This window comes from Phyllobates terribilis, unplaced genomic scaffold (genome assembly GCF_046119375.1).
Source record: "Phyllobates terribilis strain yellow unplaced genomic scaffold, ASM4611937v1 Scaffold_11__3_contigs__length_659146591, whole genome shotgun sequence".
NCBI lineage: Eukaryota > Metazoa > Chordata > Amphibia > Anura > Dendrobatidae > Phyllobates > Phyllobates terribilis.
The window spans coordinates 262,555,707-262,582,646 of NW_027362771.1; the positions used below are offsets into that span (position 1 = coordinate 262,555,707).

The 26,940-nt window shown below is 42.9% G+C and overlaps 1 protein-coding gene across 1 annotated transcript in view; it reads right to left on the reverse strand.

The window, feature by feature from the left end:
• Positions 1-25,826, reverse strand: part of GSAP (gamma-secretase activating protein) — a 126,902-nt gene extending 101,076 nt beyond the window's left edge. Inside the window, exons 1-5 of the mRNA XM_073652285.1 lie at positions 25,555-25,826; positions 9,245-9,327; positions 5,852-5,908; positions 5,127-5,196; positions 4,814-4,867 (exon numbers count right to left, since the gene is read on the reverse strand). Of these exons, the coding sequence (XP_073508386.1) occupies positions 4,814-4,867; positions 5,127-5,196; positions 5,852-5,908; positions 9,245-9,327; positions 25,555-25,630 (340 nt within the window). The 5' untranslated portion in view covers positions 25,631-25,826. The remainder of the gene's footprint in view (positions 1-4,813; positions 4,868-5,126; positions 5,197-5,851; positions 5,909-9,244; positions 9,328-25,554) is intronic.
• Positions 25,827-26,940: the final 1,114 nt, after the last annotated feature.

Genomic DNA, 26,940 nt, shown 5'->3' on the forward strand with positions numbered 1-26,940 from the left:
CCACACATGCCAGGATTGGGGGGATTGAGGAGGCCACACATGCCAGGATTGGGGGGATTGAGGAGGCCACACATGCCAGGATTGGGGGGATTGAGGAGGCCACACATGCCAGGATTGGGGGGATTGAGGAGGCCACACATGCCAGGATTGGGGGGATTGAGGAGGCCACACATGCCAGGATTGGGGGGATTGAGGAGGCCACACATGCCAGGATTGGGGGGATTGAGGAGGCCACACATGCCAGGATTGGGGGGATTGAGGAGGCCACACATGCCAGGATTGGGGGGATTGAGGAGGCCACACATGCCACGATTGGGGGGATTGAGGAGGCCACACATGCCACGATTGGGGGGATTGAGGAGGCCACACATGCCAGGATTGGGGGGATTGAGGAGGCCACACATGCCAGGATTGGGGGGATTGAGGAGGCCACACATACAGTACCAGGATTGGGGGATTGAGGAGGCCACACATACAGTACCAGGATTGGGGGATTGAGGAGGCCACACATACAGTACCAGGATTGGGGGATTGAGGAGGCCACACATACAGTACCAGGATTGGGGGATTGAGGAGGCCACACATACAGTACCAGGATTGGGGGATTGAGGAGGCCACACATACAGTACCAGGATTGGGGGATTGAGGAGGCCACACATACAGTACCAGGATTGGGGGATTGAGGAGGCCACACATACCAGGATTGGGGGACTGAAGAGGCCACACATACCAGGATTGGGGGATTGAGGCGGCCACACATACCAGGATTGGGGGATTGAGGAGGCCACACATACCAGGATTGGGGGGATGAGGAGTGCCATACCTACCAGGATTGGGGGATGAAGGGTGCCATACCTACCAGGATTGGGGGATGAAGGGTGCCATACCTACCAGGATTGGGAAATTTACTATTATTTTAAAAATCAGTGAGTATGTGGTGCCCATAACACTGCAGGACTGTGGGGTGCATTATACTATATGGGGGCTGCATTTTACCCTATGGGGTGTGTAATATACAGTATGGAGGACTGTGGGGAGTGAATTATATTCTATGGAGGACCATGGGAAGTTCATTATACTATATGAAGGATTATGGGGGGGCGCATTATACTATATGGAGGATTATCAGTGGCGTATTATACTATATGGAAGGCTATGTGGGGCCATTATAATATTTTGAGGGCTATGTGGGTGGCCATTATACTGTTTGGAGGGCTAGTGCAGGCCATTATACTGTATGCAAGCCCATTATAGTGTATGGATGGCTCTGTGGGGGTCAGAGTTGGGGGATCATACTGTGTTGGTGTCACCATACTTTGCCTTGGGAGTTGAAGTGGGGTACTGTAGGGTCATTATACTGTGCATGTGGAGGCTAATGTGGAGGAATGCACCATGGGGGTATCATACTGTGTTTGGGGGGCACTTTTGTTGGCATCATACTTTATGGGGAAATGAAAGAGGGATCTTGGACTTTAGCAGGAGGAAAGTTACTATGTAAAGGCTGGGAAGTTGTGAGATCTGCTCTTCTGTGACACAGACAAATATTTCTTTATTTATTTGGGGGGGCCCAATTAGAGCTTCTACTATGGGGCCCCATGATTTCTATGTACACCCCTGCTTTCCATCATTCTGGTACAGGTAGATCTTAGTTTCATCTGTCCAAATGATGCTTTTCCAGAACTATGCTGGCTTATTTAGACGTTATTTTTTGGCCTTTCTATTTTTAAGGCAGATTAATAGTTTGTACCTTGTGGTGAACACTCTGTGTTTGCACTTAAAGTCTACCATAAACCTACTGTCTCCTTCCACGTTCCTGTAGAATGTAAAACCTCAAGAGCAGGGTCCTCTTCCCTCTGTACCAGTCTACCATTGTTAGTTTTTTTACTATAAGTGATATCTGTATTTGATATGAAACCCATTCTTATGTACAGCACCATGGAATCAATGGCGCTATATAAATAAATAATAATAATAATAATAATGAGTAGACTTAGATACTGAAACACCTACTTCCTGGAGTGTTCTTCACTTTGGTGTACAGTACAGACCAAAAGTTTCTCATTTAAAGATTTTTCTCTATTTTCATGACTATGAAAATTGTACATTCACACTGAAGGCATCAAAACTATGAATTAACACATGTGGAATTATATACTTAACAAAAAAGTGTGAAACAACTGAAAATATGTCTTATATTCTAGGTTCTTCAAAGTAGCCACCTTTTGCTTTGATGACTGCTTTGCACACTCTTGGCATTCTCTTGATGAGCTTCAAGAGGTAGTCACCGGAAATGGTTTTCACTTCACAGGTGTGCCCTGTCAGGTTTAATAAGTGGGATTTCTTGCCTTATAAATGGGGTTGGGACCATCAGTTGTGTTGTGCAGAAGTCTGGTTGATACACAGCTGATAGTCCTACTGAATAGACAGTTAGCTGCTTTTTTCTTGCCATAATACAAATTCTAAGTAAAGAAAAACGAGTGGCCATCATTACTTTAAGAAATGAAGGTCAGTCAGTGCGAAAAATTGGGAAAACTTGGAAAGTGTCCCCAAGTGCAGTTGCAAAAAACATCAAGCGCTACAAAGAAACTGGCTCACATGAGGACCGCCCCAGGAAAGGAAGACCAAGAGTCACCTCTGCTTCTGAGGATAAGTTTATCAGAGTCACCAGACTCAGAAATCGCAGGTTAACAGCAGCTCAGATTAGAGACCAGGTCAATGCCACACAGAGTTCTAGCAGCAGACACATCTCTACAACAACTGTTAAGAGGAGACTTTGTGCAGCAGGCCTTCATGGTAAAATAGCTGCTAGGAAACCACTGCTAAGGACAGGCAACAAGCAGAAGAGACTTGTTTGGGCTAAAGAACACAAGGAATGGACATTAGACCAGTGGAAATCTGGGCTTTGGTCTGATGAGTCCAAATTTGAGATCTTTGGTTCCAACCACCGTGTCTTTGTGCAACGCAGAAAAGGTGGACTCTACATGCCTGGTTCCCACCGTGAAGCATGGAGTAGGAGGTGTGATGGTGTGGGGGTGCTTTGCTGGTGACACTGCTGGGGATTTATTCAAAATTGAAGGTATACTGAACCAGCATGGCTACCACAGCATCTTGCAGCGGCATGCTATTCCATCCCGTTTGGATTTAGTTGCACCATCATTTATTTTTCAACAGGACAATGACCCCAAACACACCTCCAGGCTGTGTAAGGGCTATTTGACCAAGGAGGAGAGTGATGGGGTGCTACGCCAGATGACCTGGTCTCCACAGTCACCAGACCTGAATCCAATCGAGATGGTTTGGGGTGAGCTGGACCGCAGAGTGAAGGCAAAAGGGCCAACAAGTGCTAAGCATCTCTGGGAACACCTTCAAAATTGTTGGAAGACCATTTCCGGTGACTACCTCTTGAAGCTCATCAAGAGAATGCCAAGAGTGTGCAAAGCAGTCATCAAAGCAAAAAGGTGGCTACTTTGAAGAACCTAGAATATAAGACATATTTTCAGTTGTTTCACACTTTTTTGTTAAGTATATAATTCCACATGTGTTAATTCATAGTTTTGATGCCTTCAGTGTGAATGTACAATTTTCATAGTCATGAAACTACAGAAAAATCTTTAAATGAGGTGTGTCCAAACTTCTGGTCTGTACTGTATGTTGTGAAGAGAGTTTTCTTCCCCATGGAATGTATGCTGCCATCATCCACCACTGTTGTCTTCTATGGACGTCCAGGTCTTTTTGAGCTTCCAAGCTCACAAGTGCGCTCTTTTTTTTTCCAGAATGTACCAAACTGTTGATTTGGCCACTCCTAACATTCCCACTATCTCTCTAATGGACTACTTTTTTAGCCTAATGATATCTTGCTTCTCGTCCATTGAGAGCTCCTTTGACTGCATATTGTGGGTACATAGCAACAGCTTCCAAATACAAATGCCACACCTGGGATCAGCTCCAGACCTTTTACCTACTTAATTGATTATGGATTAACGAGGGAATGGCCCATGCAGCCCATTAAAGAGCTTCTGAGATACCCATACAAGTCTAAGACTGAAGACATTGCCAACAGTGTGCTCTCTGTGTTTAAAATCGTGATTGCTAAGAGAAGAATCGCAGCTATGTTTTGTTTCCGTCAGCAAAAATCACTGATGGTGAAAGCATGACCAAGCACTGATGAAACTGATCCAAAAACACTGTTGAACAATGGTCTGTCTGTATTTTTAGGCATGACAGGCCTTATACAAGATTTTTTTTTCTTTACCTAAAACTGTCACCACTTATAAAATTCCACTGTATATAGTATGAACTCATTTTAGCCAACACATCAACATTTTGAGCCTGATTTATCAAAGATTTCATGCCAGAAGGCTGCTGTAATAGCTTGGAAAAGTTGCAGTTTGGAGCTACGCAAAATTTTGTGACTTTTTGTGTTTTCATGCTAGTTTCTCCCAGCTTTAACAAAATGGGGTGGAATGAGGCGTGGGCCGGACGCCACAGCTCGTCTAATTCATAACAAGCTGTGGCATTCCATACATCAGAAACCTCACTGGAGTAAGATCTCTAGCGTGGCGCACACCACTCATTAGAGGCTCCAAATTCATAAAGAGGCATGCATCTGACTCCAGCACGCCCCTCCTTAAGACTGGTCTTGATGAATTGGGCTCTCAGTGCTTTCAGAGAAGCACACAGCTTGAATTTTGTGGTTATGATTGTAGTTATGTTACACAAGGTTTTAAATCTTTAACTCAATCTGTGACCAATAGGTTATTCAGGTTGATCATATTTTCTGGATAGATTGTATTAAGTTTTTTCTTTCACTTACCTGGTGACAGAAGTCGACTGTGTACTTCACAAGAAGGATGAAAGTAACTTAAAGCTAAAACAAAATGTGGAAAACAGAAATGTAAAATAATTTATCAACTAAAACAAAATATAACAACTACAAGGCTGAAAATCTCTTTATCTGGACCCTAATAAATACTATGCAATAGTATACAATACTATGTCTAATGTCACGGAAATAAGTTCTTGGTTACATTATTGAATCCACAGACTTCATTTCTCATTGTGAAATCATACAGGTCACAAAAAGTTTACAAAATTAAAAAAGCTATACTAACACACAACCAACTTACCAAGTAAGGTTTTCTCACTGTTCACTGAAGTACTTATGATATTAACTTCACTATCAAAAGAATACAACATCTGAAAAGCAAAACAACTCCAGAATTAGATCTTTGCTGTCAAATACCAAAGCCCAGAACACATCCGACCCCGTACATGCATTTGTAGGACAACACTCATAGAGGGTTTATTTTTTCATTAGGCAAAGTAGAAAGATTTAGTCTAGCAGGAGTGTGTCAGCTCTGAAAACCAAATCAAAGTAAGCACGGGTGCGGCAGGACGGGATGGATCATTTTAATGAAGCCATTCTTTATGTTTCTATGTAAATGAGGTGATCAGAGCACTGTGGGTGGAGCAACATGGTTCAGCATACCCTTCCTTTCACTGATTCGCTGCCTGAAGGGGGAGGAGTTTGCCATCAATAATGTGGGAGGAAGGATGCTGCTCATTTGCATATGGATATGTTTTTTTATTACCAAACTATCCAGCAGATAATTATAAAAAAAAAAAAAAAAAAAAAAAAAAAGGGTATGGCTCCTCTTAGCATGCCTCAGCTTGCTTTATTACGAATTTCGGAGAGGACATACTCCTTCTAATCACCAATTTAATGTGCAATGATTTGCTTTAAAATACTAACTTTTTTTTTTTTTGATCTTTAAAATAAGGTAATGAAGTGAAGTAGATCCGGCAATGGACCAGAGGTTTTATTAGAAGGCTTTGAGCACTGAAGTCTTACCTCATTTTGTTTGGCAAGAGGATCGTAGAGGCCGATACCTGTAAACCCCTCCACTCCCTGTATTTAAAGATAAATGAATAATAAAGTAATTACTGCCATTTATGTAGCACATTACCCTTCAAAAATTACATTTCAGGTTGTTTTGTAGGAACCTTGCGGGACAAGTTGTAGTATTGAATGGCACGATTCCTTTTACCATATAACATATTGGGAAAAAAAAAAAAAATCAGAGCAATTCCACAATTGTTTTTTTGGGTTTGCTTTTTTAACGTGGTGATCATTGTATAGTAAAACGACTTGTGAGCATGATTCTTCTTAAGTGGTGATAAATAATTTGAAATGTGTATAATATGTGTCGCCATTTTCGTAGACATGTAACATTTTAATTTTTGGGACGGCGGATCTGTAGGAGGGCTTAGGTTTTTTCAGGTCAGGCCGATGTTTTATATTCACACAATTCACAGGATTGAAGTGAAAATGGGTTAAATCTGCATTGCCGGCGGAAGAGTGACTGCAGCGATGTCCTGATGACACTCCAAAATGCGTTGACTTACAAACTGGATTCCTGACTCCTCATCACTCATCTGCGGGCAGCGCAGATTTAACCCATTTTCACTCCAATCCTTGATGTTATCATAGCCGTGGGGTCCGCAGCAGCCTAAGCCTTTTTAGCGGTTGACAACCCTACAAGGTGAGCACCATTGCCCACATTCTGTTAATTTAAATCCAGTTATGACCATATTGCACTTATTGTCCTTCCAGCTCTTCATTCTATTCACACGATATTAGTATAGGATGTGATGTTTTGATTGCTTCTTATTGCATTTGCTTGCAGAGTTGCAGCAAAATAAACAACCCACAATTCTGGCCTCCCACCCCCCCCCCCCCAATTATGGTATTTTTGTTTAATCAGGTTAATTAATTATTTAATATTGTAATAAATTTGACTTTTACGGGTGCAGCAATACTAAGCATACTCATTTCTTTAATCACAATTTTTAATGGGGATACAGAGAGGGGGTGTGGGGAGGGAGGGGGTGTGGGGAGAGAGACCCTCGGGTGCCATAGCAGCTCATCAGCACCCCATGATCATGTTGCAGTGTGGGGAATGGGAACAAAAATCAAGCCCTCATATGTCTATGACAACTGTAAAATAATAAAAGAAAAAAAGACTCTTAGAATATGGAGAGGAAAAAATTGAAAGGGCAAAACTTAAAATTTCTGGGTCCATTACTGGAATCTGTCATCAGGTTTTGCCACCTAATCTAAGAGTAGCATAATGTAGGGCCAGAGACCCCATTTCCGGCGATGTGTCACTTACTGGTCTGCTTAATATATTTTTCACAAAATCACTATTTTATCAGTAGGTGATTACCACTAGAAGACTACTAGGCTTGCTGCCAGGTAGTTCAAACACGCCTCCATCACTGACTGACAGCTTTTTGCCTATGCACAGTATACACAGATAGTTGTCACTCAGTGGTGGGGGAAGGGTTATACAGAGATCAACAATCAGAGAACTGGTAGGTCTACAGTAGGTTAAACAGTTTTTAATCAAAACTGCAGTACCCAGGAAAAAAAAATCATATCGCTGTAATTAGGGTCTCTGCCCCTACATCATGCTGCTCTCACAAGAGGAAGCAAAAACTTGACGAGTTTACCTTAAAGGGGATATTTCAGAACCATGTTTTACCATAAGACTGTAAAGTAACAGCTATGCATCTAGACCACACATGTCAAACTCTGGTCCGTGGGCCAAATCTGGCCTGCAGGGTGGTTTTATTTGGCACAAGACACCAGAACCACTACTCATATGTGGGGCCCATTATTCTGTATGGAGAACAATGGGGGGCCCATTATACTGTATGGTGGACTATTGGGAGAACATTATTCTGAATGGAGGACTATTGGGAGAACATTATTCTGTATGGAGGACTATAGGGGGCCCATTATACTATATACTGGTTGGCCCGCGACTTTGTCCAAGTTTTTCATTTTGGCCCTCTGCGTGTTTGAGTTTGAGTTTGACATGCATAGTCTAGACCATCATCTTAACTTCAGACCCCTAACAGATCATAATTAGATGATATTCAATAAACTTAAACACCTTTATACCATGAGAAAAAAATCTGTTAAGAGTACTTATAGAGTACCTATCGAACACTCAAAACTTTTGGCACGGTGAGATGCTCCTACATGCTCCTGGCAACTGTATAATACCGGACCCATGCATGATACTCTATTGGCGTCATAAGGTTGCCATGTCAGCTGAACTGTGACATGCAGAAGTAGTGCTGTTGCTTTAGAAGCATCCAGCTTCTAAGGGGTTAACACAGTCACAGAAGACAAGGAGTGTTTAGCAGAGCCCCAGGGGGATTGTGGGAAAGTTGTTTACAATCTGGCTGAAGCTGAAGAGAAAGGTGGTGTGTGATCTGTATATCACAGAAGGCAAGGGAACAGAATTCAGGTCAGGAGGGAAGCTAAACACAGGTCAGATAGACTCCCTGAGCTAACAGTGTGGAGTTTTATCGGGCAGAAAGATAAGGACTGGAAGCAATTGCGTCATAGGGATCTTCTCCCTCATCAAACCCTCTCCCCCTCCATCCCCATGCAGGATAAAGAATGCTGTGTACTATTGAGTCCTTGTGAAGGAAAAGCCTGTGGTTGTGTATGCATAGAAGTGTGCTGCTAAGAGATCTAATTTGTGCTGAATTATGCTACTGAAGAGACTGACGTTACTGTGCCTGCTTTATTAAACTGTACTGTAATGAAGATTGTGGCTGTAATATCCCTGAATTGCACTGGCCGTGCTTCAGATTAAATTCCACTGTTAAACTGTTAAAAAATACTCTGGTCAGATGTGTCTGGTCAGCAACTGAATCTACCGTGTGCCTGAGAGAAGCCGCAGCCTGTGGTCGCCCTGAGTAACGGTTCCCCCAGGATTCCAACGAATTCATGAAACCCATCTCGCCGTATCTGAACCTAGTGGCTTGCGTGTAACACAACCATACAGCAAGTAGGACCTTCTAACTATGCCTGATGGCCAGGTCTTGTGGGAGATCAAAAGTATAGGCAAATTATAAAGGATGTGTATGAGACTGAAAAAACATGGCTAAATTCTTCCTGAAGCCGCCCCAATCATGTCAATAGCTTACATCTGGAACTACAGTTTAAATATAACTGAGCTGCAACACCAGATACTTCTCATGTACGGGAAGAAATCAGCTTTTCTCAAATCTTAAAATAAATACAGACATAGAAAATATAAAAATGACCGCAAATCAGATACAGTAAACTAACACTGGTAGAAAAAATAATTTAAGCATACTCATTTAGTGATATATAAGACCTATATATTGCCATATAAGCATAAAGCAAAAAAATGAAAAATACCTTCCAAGTATACAAGACGTTCCCATCTCTTTCTATGTTGGTTATTCGGAGTGTTCTTGAGGTTTTCTCTAAGGTTTCAGAAACTGAAATTGATACATTTTTGAGAAGATGAGACATATTAGAAATATCCTTTTGCTAGCTACACAGACTTGATACTGACACTTGGCTTTGAGCAGTTGGTGTGACTATCCTATAATGCATCCATTGCCGAATCGGTCACCATGTTGTTGCCACCTAATCTGAGAGCAGCATGATGTAGAATCAGAAAACCTGACTCCAGTGTTTACAATATTTTTTATTAAATCACTTATCAGCAGGAGATAATCACTAGGAGACTAGTAAACCTGCTGCCATGTAGTACAACCAAGCCCCCACCACTGATTGACAGTATTCTGCCTATGCGCAGTGTACACAGAAAGTTGGCAGTCAGTGCTGTGAGCAGGGTTATACGGAGCTGAGCAACTGGTAGATCGGCAGCAGATTAAAAATTGTGTTAATCAAAACATACATCCATACATACACACTCTACAATTAATAAATATATACACAGATCAAAAAATAGGGGGGCATCCATAAAGAAGCACTACATTCATGCTTCTTTATAGTTGCCCCTTCAGGCTCTGCTTTGCCTCTACTACTGACCTAGGGTGTATTCTACCTTTAGGGTATGTTCACACTAGGCATTTTTTCAGGCAACACCTGATCTCTTGGCAGTACAGTTTGTGCCTCAAAAAAGCAGATTTTGCTTGGTTTTTGATGCAGTTTTGTCGCTGTCCATTTGTCTCTTCACGCATGCTGATAAAGTTAAGTGACAAAATAATGACCTATTCAACTAAATGAGGTTTTGGCACAAAAAACGCTGCAAAACCTGATACCTGCGTTTTTTGCAGCGTTTTTTTCACCACCTATTACCTTCAATGGGTGAAAAACACTGAAAGAGTTCACATGCTCTGTTGTGCAAAAAAACACGCAAAGCACAAAATACTGAGGACAAAAAAAACAATGTGTGTGCATGAGATTTCTGAGATCGCATAGACTTTGCTGGTACTGTAAAACGCAGCAGATCATTTGGATTAAAAAAAAACACCTAGTGTGTACATACCCTTAGAATAATATTTATGCCTCCATGTACTCTCTCTGCTTATGTACAGTAGTAGTCTGATCAATTTTCTTTTCTGCCCTCTAAATTATAGCTACCTGGGTGGTTTTACATACATTATACATTATGCAGTCTGTAGCATAATCCCCCCACCCCCCCATAGGCAGTCTGTAGCATAATCCCCCCCCATGAGAAAAGAAGAAACAATAAATAAGCACAATACTCACCTCTCTCTCCTCCTGGTTCCTCCGCTGCTCTGAGCGCCCGGCCCGCTGTGCTGAAGATGTATGTCAGTGATGTCAGACATAGAGGACACTATGGGGACTGATGGGAGAGGGCGTGTCGCTCCCTCTCCCATCACTGAGCTCGCGGTTGTGAACGGTGAGGAGGGGGGCCCGATGCTGGCACTGGGGGCCCTCCTCCTGCTCAAGGGCCCCATAGCGGCCGCCAGGCAGTGCAAGGACATAGAGTCTCCCTGCTCTGCCCGGAGTGTAACTGTAGCGGCGTGCTGCTCACGCCGCTACAGTTACAATAGTGTAGCTCTGAGTGGGCCCCCTTAGAGCACGGGGCCCGGGGCGACCGCCCCCTCTGCCCCCTCTGCCCCCCGGTAGCTACTGGTCTGAATACTTATGATCATGTGATATTTCAGTTTTTCTATAATAAATTTGCAAAAATGTCTACATTTCTGTTTGGTTTTTTTTCAGTCAAGATGTGGTGCAGAGTGTAGTTTAATGAGAAAAAAAAATGAACTTTTTAGAATTTACCAAATGGCTGCAATGAAACATAGAATGAAAAATATAAAAGGGGTCTGAATACTTTCCGTACCCACTGTACTTCAGATTTAGAGTGCACTATTTGTTGCTGTCTTGGCCAAGGTGGACTTAATGGAATATGACTGAGGAGGTAACCACTGTTGAAAGCAAATCATAAAAATGCAACACTACGATATGCCAAGATGCACATTGACAAGCCACAATGCTTATGGGAAAATGTCCCTTGGACAGATGAGACAAAACTGGATCTTTTTGACAAGTCACATCAGCTGTATGTTCACAGATGCAAAAATGAACCATATTGTCAGGATTCCGACTACGAGAGTGTCTGGAAGCAGTAAGCGACAGTTCAGCCATCCAATCTAGGACAGGGGAGGGCTGAGCTGTCAGTATGGTGATGGACAGCTCAGCCGTCCAATCAGGGCCAGGAAGTGCTGGGGCTTCCTCCATGTGTCCGATATTCGAGTGATTACCTGGCTATGTAGCTGACTCTCTGCCTCCAATTAGTGCCAGTTGTAGCTTTGCTCAATTGATGCACACTTGCTCTGTTCTCGGTGTTACTGTATTTGATCTTTGCGGCCCAACCTTGGACCTTGCCTTTGACTACCGGTTTGCCTTGCTCTTTTGTCTTTATCCGCTACTTTCCTGGAATTCTGACCTCTAACTTAACCGACCACACCTTTGCCTTATACCTTTGTTAATGACAAACCCTCTTGCTATCTGACCCCGGACCTCTTGATTACCCAGCCTCACGGCTTGTCTGTGAGTAGTGACCAGCTTCACACATACAAAGAAATGAATATTGTACCTACTGTAAAACATGGAAGAGGCTCCGTTACATTTTGGGGCTGCTTTGCTGCATCTGGCAGCAGGTGTCTTGAATCTGTGTAGGGTACAATGAAATCTCAAGACTATCAAGTCATCCTGGAGCCAAATGTGCTGCCCAGTGTCAGAGCGCTTCATTCATGCGGCCCCTGAAGCTCTATTGTGTGACCATCGCGTTCAGCGAGCCAGGGGCCCACTGACGTAAGCACTACTTTTCAACTGAAAGTCCTCGGACGCATTCAACTGCACAGCAATACCTATACCAGCCACTGACAAATCAGAGGCCAGCAGCAGCACATGACGCCATTGCTAAGCGCCCTGACTGTGGAGGAGGAAGAGAATGCTGTTCAACAAGGGAGCGAGGTCAGGTGAGAAGATTTTTTTGTTTTTTTTTGTGTGTATGTAAAGAGCAGCAAAATGGGGGACATTATTACAAGATGGGACCAGGATGGGGACATTATTACAGGCTTGGGACATTATTATAGGACAGGGCACATTATTACAGACTGAAGGACATTATTACAGGACAGGGGGCCACTATTACAAGCTGAAGGACATTACAGACTTGTGAACATTATTACAGGATGAGGGACATTATTACAGACTTTTGGACATTATTAGAGGATGGGAGCAAGAATTACTATATGGGGTGAATTGTAAAACTATATTACTGTATGGCGCCGACTGGGGGTGTAAAAAGAAAAAAAAAATGGAATAATATTTGGCTACTAAAAATATCCCATATGATAAACCTCATTAGTACAAATAAAAAACATTATTTTTCTATATGACTTTTGATCAGTCTTTTTTTTGGCATGTTATCACTGAAAACATCATCTTCTCACGCAAAGAACGTGGCCTGTCATTACATTTTTTTCTTTGTGCGGCCCATTTACCTGGCTGAGTGAGACCCCTGGCCTAAATAATAGTAAAAAAAAATAAATAAATAATAGGTGTGTCAAGAACGTTAAAAGGACTATCAAGAAGAGAAATGTGCATCAATCACCTGATACAGTAAACAGAGGCGAAACAGAAAGTCCTTTCACATTACGGAGTGGAATTTCCCGTTTGCAGAAGTAATTTCACTATATATGTTAGTTTGTTTGAAGGTCGATGACACTATGTAAATGGACAATCATGGAGTGGGTGTGATTAAATATTTTAGTTTAAAAAGTTAACCTATTCCTTCCACACCCTCACAATGTCGCTAAGTGACTTAGAATTATTGTTGTAAACTTAAAAGAAAAAAAAAAAAGTGTAGACTGTGTGATGCAAACAAGAAAAAGTCTAGGTTGGGCCGAATTCAGACACCTGTGAAACACGGATGTGGATTTCACGATCCAAACCAGAATTTATATCACGGAAGTCTGAATTTGGCTGTTGAGGCTTGGTTCACTCTAGGGTTTTATCCATGTCAAACAGATCCATTTTTTCCATAATGCAGTAGCCAGGTGGACAGACTGGCGGACGAAGTCATAACAGTCCATGACCACGTCGAGGGTCCGTCCGAATCTGGTCTGAGTCTCATTTCAGGGGGTTTCAGACAGTACCCCAAACGCAGTGCATTAATGCCTCAATCACACTTCATTTATTTTGTGTGTATTTTCTGCGATTTTAACAGATTTTCATTTTCATCGTTTCGTTTTGGGGGGGGGGGGGGAGAGGGGTGGGAATGTGAGAGGGGTTCTGTATATCCATTTTTACCATCAGTGCGTGGTCAGTTTTTTTTTTTTAATACATAAAAGGAGAAAAGTTTCCATGCTTTCCCTAATCATTAGACAGCAATAAATCGACAGCACTAGGAAGCAACACGGACGGTATTTGTGTGTTATCCATTTACCCAATGACTAGAATATAATGAGCGATTTTGAATGGACAGGTCTCTGTTTTTATTTGGCACACAGAATATAATAGGTAAGTGTTCGGCGAAATAAACGGATAGGACAGCTCTCTCTAACATGCACACATAAAATCTTGGCCCGGCCAAGACAGAGGAGCAAGCTGCGGCCAGACACCTTTGGTGGAAGTTTATCACCTGGAATAACATAAGGTCATGGTCAAGTGTTAACATTCAATGTGCTCGACCCCCCTTCCCAGTGACACCATCTACTGGGAAAGAGTCAGGAGGCCCCCCAAGAACATTAGATGGATGATTTTGCTGAAAGCTATTCAGTGTGTATGAGGGCCTAAAGCAAATCAATAGAGCTTCTTGTGCAGGTACTGTATTCCACTTTTCTCAACAATATTTATGTATTGTGCCTCCTCTGTGATTTCTTCCACCATCAAATCGTTACGGTGTTGGGTACATAGATAAATACTGAAGGCTGTTGTCCTGAAATCTATGCTCGGAAAAAACGTCTATTATAATGCCATTTCCTACTTGGTGCTTTGCTCCACTACATCAGATAAGTGTACAAGAACAGCCTTCAAACCCAACTCCATTCATAAGAAGACTGCAAAGCTGATATGATCTAGAAGTAATAAAAAAAACAAAGAGGGCATTATTAACAAGGCTAAAATAGACTATTCAGTCCTTGATCTGAGGGCTTTTGTGGTTTATCAAGACCACTTTAAAATCATAGAAAACTCAATTTCACTGGGTTAGCACATTTGGCCCATCAACGAAAAATGTTCATCCTAGGATATGCATTTTATTTGGTAATGATTTTTATTTTAGATTATTCCTGAAATCTGATTTAGTAAACATGACACATTTTATGTAGTATTATACATATTGAAGTCACTAACTTTCATGGGAACCTAGAGAGATGCTTCCACAGAGGGCCACAAACTGCTTCACTATAAGGGTCCTTGACCATGAGCAAGGTTTGTTTGCAGTAAACCGGGTTTTGCCACAGATTTAGTTGTGAGTGAAGACACTGGTGAATTCCATAAAAAGAATTTATATGCTGCAGATTTGATAATTGGCATTGCATGTTAATTTACGCGTTTTAGATATCTGCAATATGTGTAATCTCAGCCACATTGATGTTACTGGTTTAGGCCCCTTTCACACGTCAGTGTCTCCAGTATGTGTGGTGACCATCTTCACACGTACTGGAGAAACATACACACGTAGACCCATTCAAATGAATGGGTCTGCACACATGTCAGTGTTTCCATGGACAAAACACGCTGACATGTCCGTGTTTTGCGCGCCGCATGGGCCGCAAAATGTCCAACACACATGCACACTGATGACATCCGTGTGTCATCAGTATCACACGTACCAGCGCTTGGGAAAGATGCTCCTAAGGTCTCCAAAACCAGCAAACATAAGAAAATAAAAAAAACATTATTCTCACCTGGCTTAAGGCGACCACTCATGCTGAGGAGCAGAGGAGAATGACTCGCTGCAGCGAGCGGGCCCCTGACCTGCACGGAGCTCAGTGAGCGGTGTCCTGTCTCTCAGTGAGCTCATCGTAGTTTAGGGGCCCGCTCGCAGCAGCGAGTCATTCTCCTCTGCTCCTCAGTGTGTGCGGTCGCCTCAAGCCAGGGGAGCAGAATTTTTTCTATTTTATTCTTATTTTTACATGTTTTGGAGACATCGGGAATAGAATACTACTCTCAACATTGTCCCCAGCTGGTGCTGATCGCAGAGAGAGGAGGGGACAAAGATGAGAGATTCTATCAGCACCCGGCGCTTGGGAACATCACTAACTGTACCGCTGTTCCCCAGGCGCCAGTATGTGCGATTCTGATGCGGCACACGGTTGTCACACAGGTACACACTGTCACACGGATAGCTCCGATACTGGTGTGAAAGAGCCCTCATGCTGTAGATTTGCGGCTGCAAAAGCCTCAACTAAAAACCAATGCATACATTCACTCCGAGAGGCCACACGGAATGTTCACCATTTTCATGCCAAAAGGCAAAATAGATATTTGCACTGCAGTCCAGTTATGGATCACCGCCACACAAGGAGGCGTAGCGCCAGATATTCCAACTCACAACTTACAGTTTATTAACCAGCAGAAGACCCCAGTTTACAGACATCAGTGATGCAGTTTTCTGACAGGTTCAAACAACATGGTGGTACACTTGTCTCACACCTGTATTTACAGGTATCCCTTTCCTTTTCCTAAGCCTTCCCTCTTACTATCCTCCCTTAATAAAGGTTGCCCGTTTCTTTTTCTTTCCTTCCCTTCTTTCCTTTCAGAATAATTGTTTTTACATATACAAGTTTTTTTTTTGTGTGTATTGTACCCTTCCCCTTATAAAAAAATTTCAACAAAAATAGGGTATGTGCACACGAAGCGTTTTTGCTGCGTTTCGCTGCGAAAACGCTTGCCAATCGGTCAGCCAGCTATTGCAATGGTAATCCTGATGTGCTGTGCACATGATGCTGAAATTTCCGCTCAGGATTACCATTGCGGAAAAAAAAACGCAGCATGTCCATTCTTTGCACGTTTCCGCCGTGAATTCGCACCCATTGACTTGAATTAAACCACAGCAAATGCACAGGTATAATATCTATACCTGCAGATTTGCTGCGTTTCAATTAAAACCAATGGGCGTGAATTTGCGGCGGAAATGCGCTGCGGGTGATACCCAGGTTGGCAGAGGAGGACTACTCCTCTCATCTGACCGCTATTAACAGCGAGAACGGCATGGCTAGGGGTAGCAGTAGTCTGCTCTGCCGAGCCGGCGTGCCCGCGGTAAAAAGAAAAAAAAAAAAAAAACAACTATACCTCACCTGTCCGGCACACCCCGGTATCCTCCTGGTCCTCGGCGATGCTCTCCTCCCAGCGGCCGGCGGTACACTGCGGGGAGCGTGCTCGTTCCCAGCAGTGTAATGTGCTGCCAGGACCTACAGGCACGTGAGCGATCTGAAGAATGGCCCCTTCCCCGGCTACTAATATCAGCCGCCAGTGGTCTGCTTTCCCTCTGCTGGTTATAAAAATGACGTGGGAGCCCATGCCAATTTTTTATTTTAGGCTCTGTGCATAAGATCCGGACGTAGCAGCACTTTGGAAGCATATTTTTTGCTGCATCCAAAACGTTGCATTCTATTGATCGCAGGTAAATCCACGTGTTCACTGAACCATGCATATTTACCACATTCAATACATTCTAGTGGTCAAATTTCTGTTGCGGAAACTGGCGACTCCGAAAGAGAATTTGACATGCTGCGGTCCTGAAAGATGCGCCATATGTCAGTGTCCACGGGTGATTCACAGCCTCTGATGCAGACATAGTGGACATGAGATTTCTAGAGATCCCATCCACTATGCTGTAACATCTGGACGCTGAGGGCTTGACACTGCATAAACACGTAGCATCAAACCTGCAGCGGCTCCTGATCGTGGCCATATATGCAAACTCACCCGCAGCATGTCAATTTGTGTAGTGGACACGCTAGTCTTAGCTGCAGATTTTGACAGTTTGAAGTGTCATTATATGCGGTAGATTCACATGTACCGACAAAAGTGCGGCATTAGAACACAGCATTTTGGACGCAGCAAAAATACGCTGTGTCCAAAGCGCTGCTGAGTGCTGTTAGTGGGGACGTAGGGGCTAATGAAACAGCTGTGAGCTGTTAATAATGGCCAGGGACCATATTAATGGCACCTTCCTAGGCTAACAAGAGCAGCTCACAGCTGCCCAGAAATTACATGAATGGAAATGCTAATGACATTGGGCGAATGGGATTAGCTGACATCTAGCTCTTTTGTTTGGTGATGACAAGGTGTCAATCAGACCCTTTCTTTACCAAACCTAATTAAAGTAAAGTAAAGAGTTAAATAAACACACAGACTCATGGTAAAAACTTTATTTGAAATACAACAGACACATTCTTTAATCATTTAAATAAACCAATATACTCACCCAAGTTCTGACGGTAATCCATGGGTTTAAGCAATGTCCCACCAAATTGCTTTTTGGAGCTAAAATTTTCATTGATGTACAAAAATACTTAAAAAAAAAAAAAACACGCATAAAAACATGGCAAAAACACACGTTTTTTCCGCAGCGTTTTTCCTGTGAAGGAGATGCAGAAACGCTCAGGAAATTTCTGCTTCAAATCCTGAACATGTGCACATAGCCTTAATCAGACATGAAGTGCCTTTAATAACCACGGGTGGATCCAAGATCCACCCGTGGATGTTAGCAAGTTAAATGCCGCTGTCAATCATGTGATCACGCGGCGCTGATAGGTTGTCATGACAGCCGGAGGTCTACAGAAGACCCCCGTGCCGGTCACTGTTAATCTCTTGTGATTGCAGATCGTGATTTTTGCTATACATAGCAGGGCTGGAGCTTTTACAAAATTTAAAAAAAAAAAAAAAAAAAAAGTTAAAATTTTCCCCCATTTGCCCTATTAAAAATAAATTGAAAAAAAAAACCAAACACATTTGGTATTGCTTCGTTCAGAAATGTCCGATATATCAAAATATAAAGTAAATTAATCCGATCGGTAAACAGCGTAACGAGACACCAGAATTATGATGTTTTGGTCGTCGCAACATTGCAATAACAGGCGATCAAAACATCGTATCTACCTCAAAATGGTATCAATAAAAACGTCAGCTCAAGCCACAAAAAATAAGCCCTTACACAGCCCCCGATCAAGAAAACACGACACTGTTACAGGTCTCGGAAAATGGCAACAAAAGCAAACAATTATTCCTATACAAATTTCAGAAACTTTTCACTATGTAAATAAGCAATAAACTATACATGTTTGGTATAGGCAAACTCGTACTGACCTGGGGAAACATATTACCAGGTCAGTTTTACTATATAGTGAAGATGGTAAATAAAACCCCCAAACATCAATTGTGAAATTGCACATTTTTTGCAACTTCACAGCACTTGGAATTTTTTTTTCCCGTTTTTCAGTACATAATATGGGAAAAAAAATCTATGATGTCATTCAAAAGTGAAACTTGTCGTGCAAAAAACAAGCCCTCACACGGCTATATTGATGGAAAAATAAAACAGTTATGGATCTTGGAAGAAGGGGAGGAAAAAATTAAAACGGACAACAGCCCGGGGTGAAGGAGTTAAACCAGTTTGCCGCTAGTGTTAGGAGTTCCATTTTTCTGTTCTGTTACAGGAATACAATTACTGCAAGAAATAGGTCTGTACCATGAAAGACAAAAATGACACCAAATAGACCACATAACCATAATGGGGTCCATTTGGTCTCAGTTTGGGTGGCAACGATTTTCACAGAGAATTAACACAGCATGATGGGCTTTTTCTGTCTGGTCAAACAGATGAAGACCAAGCCTCCATTAGAAAAGTGTGAGCCTAGCCTTGGGTTTAACTTCCTAGCAATCAGATCATAGCCTTAGAAGCTCCTGATGAGTCACTTCACATCATTTGAGTTTATTGGAGGTGCACATGGGCCTGTTTTTTTTAAGGTCTACCTTCAATACCTATTTACCTCTTTGTTAGACATCTTGAAAAAAATGAAAGCAGATCAGCCAAGAAATCATAAAAAGAATTGTGATTCTCCACAAGTTTAGTGCATCCTCGGGAGAAATTTCCAAATTCCTGAAGACATCACGTTCATCTGTTCAAATGATAATCTGCATGTTTAAACACCATGGGACAAGTAGTCATCATAACGCTCTGAAAGAAGGCAAGTTCTCCCAGAGAAGAACATAACGTGGTGCAAAAAAAAGACAAAGCAAATAAAAACCAACAGATACATTGACATGATTTGAAAGGTCGCCAGCAAGAAAAAAAGTCCCTTCTCTAAAACTGCCATAAAAGCCTGGTTACGGTGCGAAACTGCTCATGGGAACAAAGCTTATACACTGCTCAAAAAAATAAAAGGGAACACTGAAACAACAGAATATAACTCCAAGTAAATCAAACTTCTGTGAAATCAAACTGTCCACTTAGGAAGCAACACTGATTGACAATCAATTTCACATGCTGTTGTGCAAATGGATTAGACAATAGATGGAAATTATTGGCAACTATCAAGACAACCTCAATAAAGGACTCTACAACCGACAAAAGTTGCTCAGGTAGTGCAGCACATCCAGGATGGCGCAGCAGTGCGAGCTGTGGCAAGAAGGTTTGCTGTGTCTGTCAGCGTAGTGTCCAGAGGTTGGAGGCGCTAACAGGAGACAGGCCAGTACACCAGGACACGTGGAGGGGGCCGTAGGAGGGCAACAACCCAGCAGCAGGACAGCTACCTCTGCCTTTGTGCAAGGAGGAACAGGAGGAGCACTGCCAGAGCCTTGCAAAATGACCTCCAGCAGGCCACAAATGTGCATGTGTCTGAACAAACGGTTAGAAACCGACTCCATGAGGGTGGTATGAGGGCCTGACGTCCACAGATGGGTTTGTGCTCACAGCCCAACACTGTGCAGGACGCTTGGCATTTGCCACAGAACACCAGGATTGGCAAAGCCGCCACTGGCGCCCTGTGCTCTTCACAGATTAAAGTAGGTTCACATGGAGCACATGTGACAGACGTGACAGAGTCTGGAGACGCCGTGGAGAGTGATCTGCTGCCTGCAACATCCTTCAGCATGACCGATTTGGCAGTGGGTCAGTAATGGTGTGGGGTGGCATTTCTTTGGAGGGAAGCATAGCCCTCCATGTACTCGCAAGAGGTAGCCTGACTGCCATTAGGTACCGAGATGAGATCCTCAGACCATATGCTGATGCAGTTGGCCCTAGGTTCCTCCTAATGCAGGACAATGCCAGACCTCATGTGGCTGGAATGTGTCAGCAGTTCCTGCAAAACAGTTCCTGCAAAATGAAGGCATTGAAGCTATGGACTGGCCCGCCCGTTCCCCAGACCTGAATCAGATTGAGCACATCTGGGACATCATGTCTCGCTCCATCCACCAATGTCACGCTGCACCACAGACTGTCCAGGAGTTGGCGGATGCTTTAGTCCAGGTCTGGGAGGAGATCCCACAGGAGACCATCTGCAGCCTCATCAGGAGCATGCCCAGGCGTTGTAGGGAGGTCATACAGGCACGTGGAGGCCACACACAATACTGAGCCTCATTTTGACTTGTTTTAAGGACATTACATCAAAGTTGGTTCAGTCTGTAGTGTGTTTTTCCACTTTAATTTTGGGAGTGACTCCAAATCCAGGCCTCCATTGGTTAATAAATTTGATTTCCATTGATGATTTTTGTGTGATTTTGTTGTCAGCACATTCAACTTTGTACAGAACAAAGTATTCAATGAGAATATTTCATTCATTCAGATCTAGGATGTGTTATTTGAGTGTTCCCTCTATTTTTTTGAGCAGTGTATTTTTGAGAAATGCTCTCTGGTTTGATGAAACAAAAACAGAAGAATTGGACCATAATTACCATCGTTATATAAGGAGATAAAGGGGGAATCGTGTAAGCCAAAGAATACCATACCAACCATAAGGCACAGGGATGGCGGTATCATGTTGTGTAAGTGCTGTGCTGCAGGATGGACTGGTGCATTTCACAAAATAGATGCCATTATGGAAGTCAAAGTTAGGTGGACATATTGAAGCACTGGCGGACACAGACAGAAAAGGGCCCCTGTTCAAGAATAATTTATGGGTCTTTTGCAGCTCAAGAGCTAATAAAAAAGCAAAAATTGCACCTGCTTTGGAGGTAGAAATGGCCCCCTTACCTCTTGGACTCCTGTGCAGCCACACAGCTTGCACAAATGATATGTCCGCCCCTGTATTGAAGAAACATCTCACAACAGCCAGGCAATGACCTCAGGCATACTTCTAATGTTACGGTAAAATGGCTTAAATGGAATCTGTTATCAGGATGTCACAACCAAAGCCATTAACATGAACATATTGTTCCTTCAAGTCCAGCAATATCTTTAGGTGGCCAGTCCGTTCCTCCATTACTGAGAAATCCGCATTTGAGTTAACCCCTTCACGACCGATGACATTAACTTCATTGGCCGTGTCACTGCCTTTGATGCGGACTCACACGCTGAGCCAGCGTCTTTCACTGAACTCTATTTAATCAGCCATCAAGTGCCTCTTACTGCCGCGGGTGGATCTTGGATCCACTCGTGGCTGTTAACCAGTCAAATGCCGGTGTTAATCCCTAACCACAGCATTTAACACGAACAGACAGGAAGCAAGTCATTAATCCTGCCCATTGGCGCACCCGTCAAGTGATCGCGGGGTGCTGATGGGTTGTCATGACAGCCAGGGCTCTGCTGTATAGCACAGCCGATCGGATGATCGTAGCTTTGAATCTCCTAAGGGGTCTATTAAATACAGTAAAAAAAGGAAGTTTTAAAAAATATTAAAAAAAAAAAAAAAAAAAAAAAACCAAGTTCAAATCCCCTTTTGCCCCATTAAAAATAAAACCATTAAAAAAAAAAAACACATATTTGGTATAGCCCATTCAGAAATGTCTGATCTATCAAAATATAAAATAAAAGTAACAAGAAAAATAATCAAAAATGTCAGAATTACGTTTTTTTGGTCGCTGCGACAGTTAAAAGGCGATTAAAGCATTGTATCTAGCCCAGAATGGTATCAGTAGAAACGTCAGCTCAGGGCGCAAAAAAATAAGCCCTCACAGAGCTCCCGAAAAATGAGAACGTCACGAGTCTCAGAAAAATAACAAAAGCGGAAAAATTTTTTACAAAATTTCTGAACTTTTCTCAGAAAAAAAAAAAAAAACTATACATTATTGATGTCCGAGTACTCCTCAGTGTCACCGTCTTCCGGCCCTTCGCACTGTGAAGGATCAGCAGAGGGGGCGCTGTAGTGACGGCATCACACCCTCTGCCCTGTAACGTGACAGAGTCTGAAGACGCGGAGCTGTGGAGTAACAGGGAGAGGTAAGTACTTAAAGTGCTGAGGCCCTGAGCAAGCGGGAGGCCCACCAGCAGACGCTGGCACCAGGCCCCCTTGACTCACGGGCCCCATAGAGTACAGGTGTACCCGACTGCGAGTGGGCCCCCCGCTTGCTTGGGCACTGGCACTTGCTTGGGTGCTCCAGGTGGTGACGCCAGCCCTGATTTAAAAGTACAACTCGTCCCACAAAAAAACAAACAAACAAGTGTTTTGGATACAGTTTTGTCAGTGTTTGGTCAGAGTGGCAGTTTTTACCATCAGTGTTTCTCATATGCATTAAAAAAAAAAAAAGGAACAGTAATAGAGGTTTCTCAACCTTCTATCAGACAGTAAGTGAAAAATGGACTGCACAGGGATGGCAGAGTACTGCCCTATTTTTTTTTTCACAGACCCACAGACTTGAATTGCCACCACTACCAATTATCTATGGTGGTAGCTCAGATAACAGCTCCGTGCCATTTTGGATGCCCAGAAGATGTGCAGCTGTTACTTCTTTCTTACTTGTCCCAAGTCATATGGCAAGACCCTTCAAAAGGGACGATATTGACTTTTAGTAGTAGAGTTCTAGCCCTCTTCCTTTCTGAACAGAAAATTTGCATATTTAAATTCGTACAGGAGCATTGCATCGCCTATAAGTATTCTTATGCCGACTTGGCGCTCTCCGCAAGGATAAACTTTACCCCTTAAAAACTAAGTCAGGGTCTCTCACCCAGTCATTCCAGCCCCCTGCTTTGCACTGTTGAGGGGCAAACACGCGTCAGCAAATGGAGTTTCTGGTTTGGCTTCTTATCCTAAGTCACATGACAAGGCCCTTTACAGGATCGACATATTTAGGATTGCTACTTCCAAAAGGTGGCGCTAGGGTTCCAGTCCTCTTCTGCCCTGAAGAAACTAACATATTTCAACTCAACATTAAAATGTGTACTTTGCTGATTCAATTACAAAAGTTTATGTGGGAGTTGGGGGTGAATATTGTAAGGTTTATGTATGGCCATCCTAATGTTCTTCATGCTGATATGATTTGCTTGCCACTTCTTTTCCTCTTCAGACAAATATTCTATTGTGCAACTAATTGTTAGAAAAACAAACATAACTATGTATAGTTTGTGCAATTCTGGTCATATGTTTGCACAATAGACGCAGTCATCTAATAATGTGACATGTCACATAGGTTTCAGGAATCACACATTTAGTTTTAGCTGTAGACTTACTAACACAACACAGAAGTGGATACTAAGGATAAGAAGTATCAGTGTTTGCTTGATACTTAAGGAGTTATCCAGGACCTTGCTGATTTTTCCATATGGAGTTAAGAACTTACAGGCAGGTAGTTGCCAACTACAGTGGGGAAAAAAGTATTTAGTCAGCCACCAATTGTGCAAGTTCTCCCACTTGAAAAGATGAGAGAGGCCTGTAATTGACATCATAGGTAGACCTCAACTATGAGAGACAAAATGAGAAAACAAATCCTGAAAATCACATTGTCTGATTTGGAAAGAATTTTTTTTCAAAATTTGGTTGAAAATAAGTATTTGGTCAATTAGAAAAGTTCATTTCAATGCTTTGTTATATATCCTTTGTCATGGCTCTGCTACATCTGATTGGTAATAAGACAGCACAAACATGGCTCTGTTACATCTGATCAGCAATAAGACAGCACAAACATGGCTCTGTTGCTTCTGATCAGCAATAAGACAGCGCAAACATGGCTCTGCTACATCTGATCAGCAATAAGACAGCACAAACATGGCTCTGCTACATCTGATCAGCAATAAGACAGCACAAACATGGCTCTGCTACATCTGATCAGCAATAAGACAGCACAAACATGGCTCTGCTACATCTGATCAGCAATAAGACAGCACAAACAGGGCTCTGCTACATCTGATCAGCAATAAAACAGCACAAACATGGCTCTGCTACATCTGATCAGCAATAAGACAGCGCAAACATGGCTCTGCTACATCTGATCAGCAATAAGACAGCGCAAACATGGCTCTGCTACATCTGATCAGCAATAAGACAGTGCAAACATGGCTCTGCTACATCTGATCAGCAATAAGACAGCACAAACATGGCTCTGTTACATCTGATCAGCAATAAGACAGCACAAACATGGCTCTGCTACATCTGATCAGCAATAAGACAGCGCAAACATGGCTCTGCTACATCTGATCAGCAATAAGACAGCACAAACATGGCTCTGCTACATCTGATCAGCAATAAGACAGCACAAACATGGCTCTGCTACATCTGATCAGCAATAAGACAGCACAAACATGGCTCTGTTACATCTGATCAGCAATAAGACAGCACAAACATGGCTCTGCTACATCTGATCAGCAATAAGACAGCACAAACATGGCTCTGCTACATCTGATCAGCAATAAGACAGCACAAACATGGCTCTGCTACATCTGATCAGCAATAAGACAGTGCAAACATGGCTCTGCTACATCTGATCAGCAATAAGACAGTGCAAACATGGCTCTGCTACATCTGATCGGTAATAAGACAGCACAAACACGGCTGTTACATCTGATCAGCAATAAGACAATGCAAACATGGCTCTGCTACATCTGATCAGCAATAAGACAGCACAAACATGGCTCTGCTACATCTGATCAGCAATAAGACAGCACAAACATGGCTCTGCTACATCTGATCGGTAATAACACAGTACAAACATGGCTCTGCTACATCTGATCGGTAATAACACAGCACAAACATGGCTCTGTTACACAAGTACATATCTGAGTAGTTACTAAATAGGACTAACAGAAAAGAAGTAGACGTTAGAAGAAAAGACAGCATTACCTGGACTTCCTTGTGTGGAGACCCACGGCAGAACATCTCTAAAGAGATTGAAAGTGACCTGGAAGTCCAGCAGCATGTCAGCGCCCTGTGAACGGTCCCCGAGGCAGCGATGTGCACCTGGTTCATGCCTCCAGCTGACCACTACTGGCGCTTCCCTCCTAGATAGCACATGCACAGGCAGCGCCCCCTAGCGGGCACCACTACTGATTCGCACACTGCCTGCTACCCCTCACACCGACTCCACACGTTTAGCCCACAATACACCTAGCTCCACCCTCACATCCCAGCAGACAAATCACAGATGACCGGAAAGGAGGCGCCAGCTGCTATTGGTTCTGTAGACGTCCATCAGCTGCGGCTTGTGACAGAGAAGAAGAACCGAGGAAATACCAGGGACGGGAATTCCCGTGACGTCATGTGTACACGGGGATTAGACGGCAGCGCTCTCCGGCGCCCCCTGCCGGCAGTGTTCCTCCGTGTCAGGCTGCGGTGAGGGGCTTTCCACCTGCTATTGTGTGACCTTTGATAGCCAGAAATAACTCTTTCTAGGGGATAACAGTACGCAGATTTGTGTTCATAGACTATAATAATTATTATCATTTAACCAGTTAACGACCAGGGCTTTTTTAAGCCATGTAAGTATCAGTTTTAAGTTTTTTTCCCATCTAAATACTGTTATACTTAATATGTACTTATACTTACACATCGTACATGCATTTTTTCCTGTCATTTTTTCGAGTCCTTACATTTTGATATAGGGAAAATATATATTCTTGTACCGTGTTAGCCAGTAGATAGAAAAATAATTAGATTTGAGAGTCCTCAGTGGTTGATACCTTTTAATCAACCTAATATTAGCCTGATGAAGAGACCTGCGTAGTCTCGAAAGCTTGCTATTTGATCCATCTTTTCAGTTAGCCATTAAAAGGTATCAACCACTGAGGACCCTCAAATCTAAATATTTTTCGAGTCCTTACAAAAGCCTGTGGGAAACATGCCAGAAAATCACAGTACCCAGAGCATGCTGCATTATAGAAAGAAGCCATTGAGCCAAAATAGGAGCACAAATCTAAATGCATGACATTGTATATAATGCCTTGGGTGTTACCATCAAAATCCAGCAGCAATCTGCGCATTAACGGATGTTCTGCACAAAGAAAACGCAGAAGGAAAAACGCAGCGGTTATGGTCACAGGCCTTAACGTAAATTTGCACTCCAGCGGGGTTTACTTGTACGGACGTACGGGTCGCTGCTGAGCTCTAGATCCTGAGGACGTACATTTTCACCCTCCCTCATTAAATAAAAAGCCTACAGATAAAAAATATAGGAAGCTACTGAAAAGATATAGCAGGTGTGACATACCTACAGGCATGGCCGAAAGTGTT